The sequence below is a fragment of the Pseudoliparis swirei genome, chromosome 5, assembly GCF_029220125.1.
Source record: "Pseudoliparis swirei isolate HS2019 ecotype Mariana Trench chromosome 5, NWPU_hadal_v1, whole genome shotgun sequence".
Taxonomy (NCBI): domain Eukaryota; kingdom Metazoa; phylum Chordata; class Actinopteri; order Perciformes; family Liparidae; genus Pseudoliparis; species Pseudoliparis swirei.
This window is the reverse complement of record NC_079392.1, coordinates 12,177,973-12,189,560: the sequence shown is the minus strand read 5'-3', so window position 1 is coordinate 12,189,560 and position 11,588 is coordinate 12,177,973. Positions and strand designations below refer to the sequence as shown.

Here is an 11,588-nt window from a genome sequence, read left to right as displayed (position 1 = left end):
TGCTGCTCGAGGGGGCGGGCCTGTGATTGGCGGAGTAGAGGGGAGGCGGTGTTAACCTGTCGGAAAAGGGGAGTTAAGGGTGGTTGACGGGAACCGTTGTTGTTGACGTTCGAGCTGCTGAGCTGAGAGGAGCACGCTGTCTGTGTTGGTGGATGTCCAATAAAGGAGGAGTAATAACGTCGTCCCGTCTCAGTGTCATCAGTGCCATAACGTCCGAGACGTTACAATATATTATATTAGCGGTATTTAATTACGAAGATCTTTATAATTCTAAATCGAAACACGACTCAAACTGACTCCTGCTCGGTCGGAAGTGCAACTGAAGGCGCTCGCAATCGAAACACGACTCATGGAATAGATGGTGGTATTCGCCGTACTCTTTCCTTTCTTTAAAAAAATAATATATTGAACCAAAAATCAATGGTTGGTTGCGCACGCAGGTCCGCTCCACAGGCGCACAGCACTGTTTTGCCCGGCACGTTTTTGCCAAGGCGTTTTTGGTGCGGCTGCGTTTTTTAGAGTCGCGTCTGGGCTCGAACACACCAGATGGCTCGAACACACCAGATTTTTCTTTGCTCCGTCCCGATGCGCGCAAACCGTTGTCGGAGCTCTGAGGCGCGCGAGACGGCGGGCAGAGGACTGTTAACGCGACACGTAGAGACAGAAGTGACATGCTTCTGCTGTAATTTGGCGCTATAGAGAAAGTGACAGGGGGGCGAGCCAATTTTTTTTTATGTCATGCGATCAACCATACTACGCCGCGATCGACTGGCAGGGGTGCTCAATAAGGCAGGGGTGCTCAATACGTCGAGTTCAACGGATCCGCACTCTGTTGACTTTTGCTGCCTGATAGCGCCTGGGTCCGTGCACTCTTTTGTTCAATGTGATCCGCAGAGTGGAGGAAGTGTGATGTCAGTGGCAATGAGCGTAACGGATCGGTTTATTATGCAGTAATACATCCACCGCTGCTCGGTCAGGTGAGCCGCCGCTTGAAATCCAATGCACCTCTATTCATGGTGTTACGGTACGAGGGCTCGTACGGCCCAAAAAGCACGACGAGGCCATTTGATCAGCAATAATTTCTCAAATTTGATATAACATGTCAAAAATCAACATTATTTTTGGACAATATATGAAATAATATTATAATAGCACATGAGGTTACACTACTGCACTGTTTTTAATTGAAAGTCAGCTCAAATTCAATGATTATATTCAGAATTTCACCATATTATAACTTTTATTAAAGCAGATCCTAAAAAGGTTATATTCTATTTCCACTGGATTGTTGTTCATGAGGTCCCTGCTATGTTCATGTCTATTATCCATGGTTATTTTCATGAGATTTTACTGTACAGACTAAAGTCAAAATCAGCTAAAAAGAGAGAATTATATTAATGATTTCACAATATTTGAACAAACTTTAAAGCAGATCCTTAAAAGTGTATCTACAAATGACACTGGTAGAGTAACATCTCATGACCATAGGCATAGCAGACAACATACCAGTGTCATAGAATAGGGCCATGATGAATCCTTATAAAACACCTGTGTTTGTACCCTGCAGCGACATGTCGAGGTGGCTCCAGCAACACTTTGCACCATCAAGACCTCTGGGGAAATAAAATAACAAAACCGTATTAAAAAAGAAAAGAAAATGTAGAGTAGTTTAAAAAAAAGAACAAACTCAGTATATCATGAGGCAGTGTGTCATCAGCGTGGCTCAATCTGAGCGTCTATTGGCTGCCCGTCGGAGGAGAGGGCTGTGGTTCCGAGGAGTCTGCGCGACGGAGGGCTAAACAGGATGCTGCTCCTGCTCCGCGGGCCTCGTCACTCTGTCCATGACGCCTGGCCGTTTCTGACGCGCTCCTGGCAGACGGAAGCAGCACAGCAGCCTGGATGGACCCTCGTTATGTAAGGCGTCGGATGCTGCTGCGAGGCGGGGAGTAGCAGAGTAGAACAGGGGGCGGGGGGCATGGAGGTGGAAACTGACAGGATGGTAGATTTAGTGGCAAATAGCAGCATGTGCGTGTGCGCGTGTGCTTCTCGTGTCTGAACGCGCAGACAGCCGTCCGTCGGGGGGAGCGATGGTGAAGCGGGCGTCGCTGTAGTGCGCAGTGAGCGTGCCCGTCTGGGCATCAGTGGCCTATATATCCAGAAAGGTGCACTGCCATCTGGAGCCTGCGGAAGCTGCACTACTTTTTCATCCGACCAGAGGCGCGTCTCGGTCTCCCTCCCTCCAGCGGGACTAAACCAATGCGGCGTTGCTTTGGAGAAGAAACGCGTTCGCATTTGGTTCCCCGTCGCTCCGGTTCAACCCAACAGCCGGCCGCGCTGCAGCACGAACAATGGCGGGTCCCGAGCAATCCCAACAGCAGCAGCAGCAGGTGGAGGAGAAGGCCGAGCATCTAGATGATGCCGAGATGGCCCTGCAAGGCATTAACATGCTGCTCAATAACGGCTTCAAGGAGAGCGACGAGCTCTTTAGGCGATACAGGTATTTCATGTCCTTTTCCGCCATAATGATGTGTTGCAGTAGAGCATGCCCAAACCTAATGCCTAGCAAGGTACTCCAAGAGTAAAGTCACAAGCGGTTACAACCCAGTGAAATCCGGAGCACTGGGGACAGCATGTATACACAGAGTGAAAACAGTGCCTCACATATAACAGCTTATTGAAATACAAGGCTAATTGGGCTGTGAGGTTCCACAGGCATGTTCTCAGTGAGGGAGGCTTCACGGCCTCCAGCTGTCTGTCTGAACATTGTCCCGTCCCCCCCCTTCTTATTAAATGTTTCTTACAGACATTTTCGTCATGGAGACAAGCACTTGTAACAGTGTTTTGTTTTTACTTTTTAAAAGTATATGTTTTTTGGGGGCATTTTGGCCTTTCCAAAAAAACAGACAAAAACCAGAGGGTGACGAGTTGGACAATCCACAGCAAACCAATAGATAGTAGTAAGGCATCAATAATTACAGCTGACTACTGGGAAGGCAGGCTGGTGCTCCAGAGCATGGCTATGTCCGCAGCCTGCTGGAGAAAGAAGAAGTGACTTTGCCTTTTCAGTTCTGCGTGTGATTCGTTCTGTTTGACAGTGAATGCATCTCTCTCTCCTTCCCCGCTCTTTGCTCAGGACCCAGAGCCCGCTGATGAGCTTCGGGGCCAGTTTCGTCAGTTTCCTGGTGAGATTCATCTTGGCTGTTGATGAATATGATTTTTTTAGGAAAGATCCACCCCAGTGTCACCTGAAATAATCCAACTAGTCAAATTGGACGCTCACTATTGTCCCCACTGTGTTGCTGGCCATCAACATAATGGATGAACCTTCCTCTCAAGAACAGCGACGCTCCTGTAGAGGAGCACATTTACTGTAACGCTGCATCCATCGCTGATAGGAGAGGGAAATTCTTCACGCTGTGATGGTCCCACACAGACTGTTGCTGGGGGAGGGGCAGCCTACAACGACACTAACACACCATGAAGCAAAAGATGATGTCATCCTCTGTCCCCTAGATACTAAATGGCCGTGAAGGCATCTGACCCTCATGGTGGGCATTCATACATGCAGCATAAATGTACAGCCATGCAAGAAAATATCCAAACATCAAACCACAAATGTCAGTTGAATCTCACTGCATGTTCTACTTCTTTAATCCCTCACTGGTTCAAGCTGATCTTTAGAGGTCTCATCTACGACGGATCGAGAATTTTTATGATTGTGCCGGCTGTGCCGCGTCTTCAAACTTCCAATCTGCACAGATGTGTCCGTGTTCCTCTTCTCACTGTCATGAAGAAAAGGCCCTTTGTCCTTGTCAGGACTGTTACGTAATGCTCCTTCCCTCCTATTAAGAGGTGTTTTCTGTTTGTACGCCAACTCAAACACAACAATACAATGCAGTGCTGCTTTTTTGGTTTAGATTTTTTAAGATGCGTTAAGTGCAGATAATTCTGACAACTTTGCATTTGCAGAACGCCATGATGACATTTGAGGAGGAGAAGATGCAGATGGCCTGTGACGACCTGAGGACCACCGAGAAGCTGTGTGAGAGCGACAGTGCCGGAGTCATAGAGACGATCAGGAACAAGATTAAAAAAAGTGTGAGTACAACACTATGGATACATTTTTTTATTATACACACACACACCTTTAAGTCTACTATTTCTTTAGTCGATTCGTCTTTTTTGTCGTTGCTGTTTTTCATTATATGCACAAGACTAAAAGTGGTGCTTTAGTGAGACTCTTTGTTGAGAAACTGTCAACTGTTCTGTAATCCGTCCTAAAATCAACTGATCGATAAGTCGAGGGTTAGTCGACTGAGAATCTTCTTTATTTAAGGACAGTCCTAATTGACTGTTGCATGGTTACTGTCAAAGTAGAGCAGCAAGAACACCTATTTACCCATATGGATATATATTTTTGAAGTAAACAAATTCCACCATCGTTGCCGTCTCCTAATAATGCTGGCAGAAGAGGCTGCTGTTCAGATAACAATGTTTATATCCTCAGCGTCGTAGCTAGTGATGCAGCCAGCAGTGAGATCATGCCAAACCCACTCACAGATTAAATTAGTGCTTCTGTGAAATGTGATCAACAAACTGGGCGAGGAGTGTGGGGGCTGGCGAGCAGCTCTGGGTCGTTCAGCATGTAGTTTATGAGTATTACTTCTGGATTGAATATGTGTGTGTGTTTGTGTGTGTTACACATGTGTTACAGATGGACTCCCAGAGGTCAGGCGTTGTGGTCGTGGACCGCCTACAGAGGCAGATTATTGTTGCTGACTGTCAGGTGTACCTCGCCGTGCTCTCCTTCGTAAAGCAGGAGCTTTCAGGTACTCCAATGCAATCCACGAGTCGAAGAGTCTGTCTCTCGTGGCACCCACGGTGTTTATGGCGGCGTGTTGTCTCTATGACTGGCTGCATGTAGTGGGATGTGTGTGGATGGTGCAGCTCGAGAAGAAGACGTGATGGAGATGTCACATTACAGTTAACAGTGTCGAGCACTTCACTTCACCGAATTAACAGAATAATATCATCACTGCTTGGGTGCTATGTGCTATGTAATGTTTTGTGCTAAGCAGAACAACACTAGTTTGTTAATTTTTAGGTGATCAGTCAAGCGACTTCATATATTATTAGAATATTAACACAATATATAATAAGAAGCTCAAGAACTATAATGATATGATGATGCACTTTGTCGGCTTGTTTAAAATGTTCATACTGCACTAACTTTACATGATCCACGTTTCCATATAATTGTCAACATTAAACTGATAACATTTCCATCTAAACAGTGGCATGAAAAGAAAAGACTCAAGTGAAGTACAAGTTCCTCAAATTTGTACCAAACTACATTATTTTAATCTATGTTGTATTCCACCATGAGTGTACATGTAAACATTGGCTAATTCGGTCGGAGCACCAATTCTAGTGAGGCTAAAAAAACAATAACCAACAGACTAATTGATCAGTTTATAAGCTGCAGAGATGAATTAATGACCTTCGTACTTATCCACTAACAGCTTACATCAAAGGAGGCTGGATCCTACGTAAGGCATGGAAAATGTACAACAAGTGCTACAGTGACATCAGCCAGCTGCAGGAGACGTGCCAGCCGGGGCCCTCGGCCCACCAGGAGTCCCTCTCGACGGACAACGCCAACCATAATGCACCGGTGGAGAACTGCGTGACGGCCGAGGCCCTAGACCGGCTTAAGGGCTCCGTTAGCTTTGGCTACGGCCTCTTCCACCTCTGCATCTCCATGGTGCCTCCACACCTGCTCAAGATCATCAACCTGCTGGGTTTCCCCGGCGACCGTCTCCAGGGCCTGTCCTCCCTCATGTATGCGAGTGAAAGCAAGGACATGAAGGCCCCTCTGGCTACGTGAGTAGGCTCCAATTGTAAAAAAATAATACATATATATCATTTTTTAACAAAGAGACATATTGCATTGAAGGGAGCGTTTGATCTGATGTGTAACATTGCTCATAGTTACAAATCACAAATCCTAGTGTTATCCCCCAACTCAACATTATTGGTCTTGTAAATCTTTAAAACGAAGGCCTACTAGCAACCCATTACACAATTTAAAAAGAAATATGACTGACATGAGAGAGAAATATATTAATGTTTGTTTCAATGGCCAGTATGCAGCATGTAGCGGCATCGATTAGCTGAAGTTTAATATCATGTTCATAACTACATAGGGAGTGGGTCCTCTTCATTGAGTCCGCCGTGTAGCACCGCCGTGTTTGCTATAGCAGCCCAGAACGAACTAAACACTGTTTTTTACTTGACCCGAAGGCCACCGTAGTTCTCTACATGCCTTAATTAAAAGGAGGGGTGAGCGGAGCAACTGGACGCAATCTACAACCCCACCACTAGATGTCACTAAATCCAATACACTGTTCCTTTAATCCTTCGAATCATGGCCCTCTGCAGAGCATCATCTCGAGTAAACTTCTGTTATTACTGTTATTGTATATATAAAAAGAGGCAGCTAGTGATGGAGGGTTTTGGCCTGATATGGCAAACTAAACTTTTGATCAAAAATTTAAGGTCACTCTCAGAATGTGTTTTTTTTCTTTACATGTGAAAGACAGAGCTATTTTGTATTGAAATAAATTATATCATGCTATTATATCATAACAGTGAAACATAAATCTGCAACAACGACTCGATAAAAAAGATTATTAAAAGAGTTGGCAAAAAATGTAATTATCGGTTTGTTGAGTCGCGTGATTATTCCGCCACTCAATCATAATGTTTGAGCATAGAAAAACATCCTGCAGTTGTTGAATCAAACTGGCTGCTGCTACTCTCGTAGCGCTGGAGTCATTCAGGCGTAGTCAGTGAAAGTCATCGAGCTGTGTGAGTCTACGGGGGATGTTATGAACCCGAACATGATTTGATGTTACGACGTTTGTGTGATGTCTGCAACAAGTATAAATTAGAACTAGTGGTTAATTATTCCATGGTGGATGGCGGAAATGATAATTGTTTTCACAGAGCAAAGCAACAGAGATAGGCCACGCCCCCTCTCTGACGCAAATAAATAGTCGGGCAAGTAAAATCACGCGAGTAAAGCACTGTCAGTTCTGTTTTTTAATAAAGGGTTGAAAATGAATTCGTTTTTTTTATCCGATTAATCAAAAAAAGAAACAACATGAATCGATTATTAAAATAATCGTTAGTTGTAGCCCTACATAAATCTTCAGTGTAATACAGATTCAGTTTGAGCTTCAAATGCCACATTTCAGACGTGATTATCTCCTGTTGTGCTCTCCAGGTTGGCCCTCTTGTGGTACCACACAGTAGTGCTGCCTTTCTTTGCTCTGGACGGCTCCGATACACACGAGGGGCTGCTGGAAGCCAAAGCTATTCTGCAGAGGAAGTCGGTGGTTTACCCCAACTCATCCCTCTTCATGTTCTTCAAAGGACGGGTTCACAGGCTAGAGGTAGTGTGCTGCCGGCTCAAGGTTGTGAACAGCCGGTGACGGATCAGTTAACTTGTGAAATACAAATAAGTTGGAACAGCAGTCTCTGTTCAGAGTCTAGTTAACGGTGCTCCCTCTGTCCGCAGTGCCAAATCAACAGTGCTTTGGCCTGTTTCCATGATGCCTTAGAGCTTGCGTCCGACCAAAGGGAGATCCAGCACGTGTGCCTCTATGAGATTGGTACGTGATCGCTCCTCAGGTTAGTTGCGACATGCTGAAAGCCGGTCATTCAGCACAGGGAGGGACTCATCCTGTCTGTCTGCTCGTCTTTGCTTCAGGTTGGTGTAGCATGATCGAGATGAGTTTTGAAGACGCATACCGGTCGTTCGAAAGGCTGAAGACTGAGTCACGTTGGTCGCAGTGCTACTACGCCTATTTGACCGGAGGTAAGCCTGTCAAGCACCAAACGTATGCTGTTTTTACACTGTAGTTACATTTTTACAAATATTTTAAAACAATTTCCTTTTGTGATTCCCCCCACAGTGTGTCAGGGTGCTTCGGGCGACCTAGACGGAGCAAGCAGGGTTTTTAAAGAGGTGCAGAAGCTGTTCAAGAGAAAAAACAACCAGATAGAGCAGTTCGCTGTAAAAAGGGTTGGTTACACTGCAGATTTAGCCCTTTTCCCCCTCTTTTTTCCAAAAGTAATACCAAGTGTGTCACAAAAGTCCTCCTCTTTCCTGTTCCCATCTACAGGCTGAAAGATTGAGAAAGATCTTGCCAACCAGAGAGCTATGCATCCTTGGTGTAATTGAAGTGCTGTATCTGTGGAAGGCGCTTCCAAACTGCTCCTCGTCTAATCTGCAGATAATGAATCAGGGTGAATGCAACCTTCAGGTTTCATACCAACTATGAGCTAGCTGCAGCTGGATTCCTCTAAATTTCTTTCTCACCCTGTGTGATCATTTCCTCTTTACACCTGTTCAGTGTTACAGAGTCTAGATGAGGCTCTGTGCAGAGGCCTGAAACACCTCCTCCTTGGTGCTATTCACAAATGTCATGGGAATATGAGGGATGCCATTCAGGTATCAGTCTGCATTCAGCACTGTACAATTTTGCAGTAAGTCAACACTTTGAATATCACTCAGCTTGCTTTCCTGTCCATTTTTACATGCGATCCAGTCCTTACAGCTGGCAGCTAGAGATGAGTATGGACGGCAGATCAACTCATACGTTCAGCCGTATGCCGTCTACGAGCTCGGATGTATACTCCTCGCAAAACCGGAGGTCAGTCTGCTGCACGCATACAGCGTTCGCATTTTTGTTCATTCACATTTTGATTGTCACTATTATGCTCTTTCTTTCTTTTTATACATATACTGCAATCCAGACTGTGGGAAAGGGGAGATCATTGCTACTTCAAGCAAAGGTAAAATATTTACTTAACAATTGACTATCTGATAGAATTATATATTTAGAAACAGTACAAAACAATTAATAGCATTTAGTCATGATAATTATGACTAAATGCTGTAGATAATTACATGTTGATGATGCGTTCATAATAACAAATACAGGATGTAATATTAACTTCAGATCATCACAACTTGATGACATTATTTGTAGTTTAACACATTTTCAAGTGACTGACCAGCTGTTTGTCCATTTAAAATCTTTTAGGAGGATTTTACAGGCTACGACTTCGAGAACAGGCTTCATGTCCGCATCCATTCAGCACTGGCTTCTTTGAAGGAAGTAGTCCCTCAGTGACTGCAGGAAGGGAAGCTACCGTAGCTCAAGCTAAGCTTGTGGCTCCTCCCCACACATTTTAAGCCATTCGCGATAACTGTATGGTGTCCCTAACCACAGTTAGATTATCATGAAGTGTCATCTCTGTGTATTTGAGGATGTGCAACTAGCTTGGTACACATTAGATGGAAATGGCTATCCTACCTGTGGCTAGCAAGTTATGATCTATGGCTAACAACTCCCAAAGCTATGATACTGCATATTAGACGTGTCTTCTGCAAGCTAGTCCCCAACTTGTCAAGCCCACCAATGGGATGATGCCCATCATGAAGCAGTTGTTGGTGAACAATAACTTCAACTTTGGTAAACCCCAAGGTTTTGCATTTTACTTTTATGGCCTTTTTATACAAAGTATACCGAGTATAAATATGATATCCTTGGAGTAGTCGGAAGGTGCAATTTTCTTCCTATTTGTCAGAGCTAAGCTAGCTCTTCCCCCCTGGCTTCCTGGCCTAGCACTAAGCTAGGCTGAACAAGATGCACAGAGGTGAAATTGATATCTATCCATGACTGGGCATAATGACAAACAAGGATATCGCTTTAGATCTCTTGACGATTCCTACAAGTGTTTTCTTTACACCCAAACATATTAGCTAGCTAGTAACAAATGTCTTCATTAGTGCGTGTATTTGGAGGATTTCAGTAATGCCTTGCCCTTCCTTCAATGAGTAACCCAGAACATATCAATGATGTTTTAATGAGACTTATTAGATATGTTTCCCTTAATAATACCTTTACATTAAGTAATTAAAGACACAGGTATTAGTGTTTTAATTGTCTCTAAAATGCAGTTGACATTTGAGCTTCAATAATAATCACATATTTTGAAAAAAAGAAATAATTGTTGGATTTAATATTTACTTTGAGACATACTTATAAAATGACTCATTAAAAGAGCTGAACAAAGACTTGAACATGGCATATGGGCGTTGAGTCATATAACAGAGGGGCCACTTACTTTATTCACAATGGACATAAAATGATATATGTTAGTCAAATTAGTTACCATGGGAATAGTGAAGTAACGTTACTAGTCACCTAAAATCACACATAGTTAAAACTCGGTTGCTCTGAGTAAGTAGTTCACATTCAAGTAGTTAGGCATTATAGTATCTGAGAAATCACCACAATTCACAATACCGTCATGATATTGTTTTTGTATGTGAAAACACCGGGCATTGATCCTGTGCACTATGCATGGTATGGCAGGGTAAACGGTGACATTAAGACTATATTGAAGTTGAATATATCCGTGTGTCCATCACTGCAAATACATATATAAAGGTATTATAATACAGGACACTTTGTACTGTCATGTTACAGTTGAAAGGTGCTGTTAAATGTCAGCCTAATAAACATATATTACAAGTGACTTATTTTAATAGTGTTTTAGTGATACAAGCTATAATAGTGATACGTTTATTTATTATTTAAAATAAGTTGTACTTTTGCCAGTATAATTTACAGTATGCTATAAGAGTTTGTGATGGCCAGCAGGATAGACTGCAGCGTTGTGATCAAGCTGAATCAAAAGTAGGATCTCGAATTGGATAAAGAAAAATATCTGTGATGAAAAGGATTTTAACGAACCCCGTTGACACAGTTCCACACTACATGAGAATCGTTCCGTTTACGGTATCGCTTTTTTATCAATGATCTTTTGTCATGCGAGAAATATATGCGAAAGAGAGCGTCTTACAGTAATTTACAGATGCTTTCAACAATGACTGTTTTTCAACCTATGTTTAAGGTTGCGGACATATAGATTCCTAATCCAAGCTGGCATCCACTGTGGCTGTGATGGACGTAAACCGTGGTAAATGTTGAGGTGACCACTGTGCAAGTGGTCAGTGCGGTGCAAGTGATTTAACGGTGAAATGTCAGTAACCCCACTTGGCTGTACCATATACTTCTGTCACTAAAAGAGTTTTTCCTTTTGTCATGAGATTTTGTTGAAATTGGGGTTACATGTCCAGGTGATGGTGTTCCAGTGTGTCACTGAACGCTACAATAAACTGTTCTCCATTAATCTATCTTCTAGCCCAGGGGTGCTCAATACGTCGATCGCGATCGACCGGTCGATCGCGGCGACCTGCCAGTCGATCGCGGCGTAGTATGGTAGATCGCATGACAGAAAAAAAGTGTCCCGCCCCCCCCCCGTCACTTTCTCTATAGCGCCACATTACAGCATGTCATTTCTGTCTCTACGTGTCGCGTTAACAGTCCTCTGCCCGCCGTCTCGTGCGCCGCGGAGCTCCGCCACCGGTTTGCGCGCATCGGGACGGAGCAAAAAGTCACTAGCACCGCCCCCCCCGTCCCCCGTCAACAACTCTTCTTGGCTCGCGC

At 43.9% G+C, this 11,588-nt stretch overlaps 1 protein-coding gene across 1 annotated transcript; it reads left to right on the top strand.

The window, feature by feature from the left end:
* The first annotated feature begins 147 nt into the window (after positions 1–147).
* LOC130193732 (tetratricopeptide repeat protein 39C-like) lies at positions 148–11,180 on the top strand. Its single transcript, XM_056414416.1, has 14 exons — positions 148–2,497; positions 3,134–3,182; positions 3,970–4,098; positions 4,715–4,829; positions 5,523–5,883; positions 7,289–7,457; positions 7,583–7,676; positions 7,775–7,882; positions 7,980–8,089; positions 8,190–8,313; positions 8,421–8,518; positions 8,616–8,720; positions 8,824–8,862; positions 9,114–11,180. The coding sequence occupies exons 1-14, from the start codon at positions 2,349–2,351 to the stop codon at positions 9,201–9,203; spliced, it is 1,740 nt and encodes a 579-aa protein (XP_056270391.1). The 5' UTR covers positions 148–2,348; the 3' UTR covers positions 9,204–11,180.
* The last annotated feature ends 408 nt before the right edge of the window (positions 11,181–11,588 follow it).

Coding starts and splice junctions, on each gene's coding strand:
- LOC130193732 (XM_056414416.1), top strand. CDS start 2,349: ATGGCGGGTCCCGAGCAATCCCAACAGCAGCAGCAGCAGGTGGAGGAG. Junction 7,458..7,582: donor GACGGGTTCACAGGCTAGAG/GTAGTGTGCTGC, acceptor CTCTGTCCGCAG/TGCCAAATCAACAGTGCTTT. Junction 8,863..9,113: donor CATTGCTACTTCAAGCAAAG/GTAAAATATTTA, acceptor AAAATCTTTTAG/GAGGATTTTACAGGCTACGA.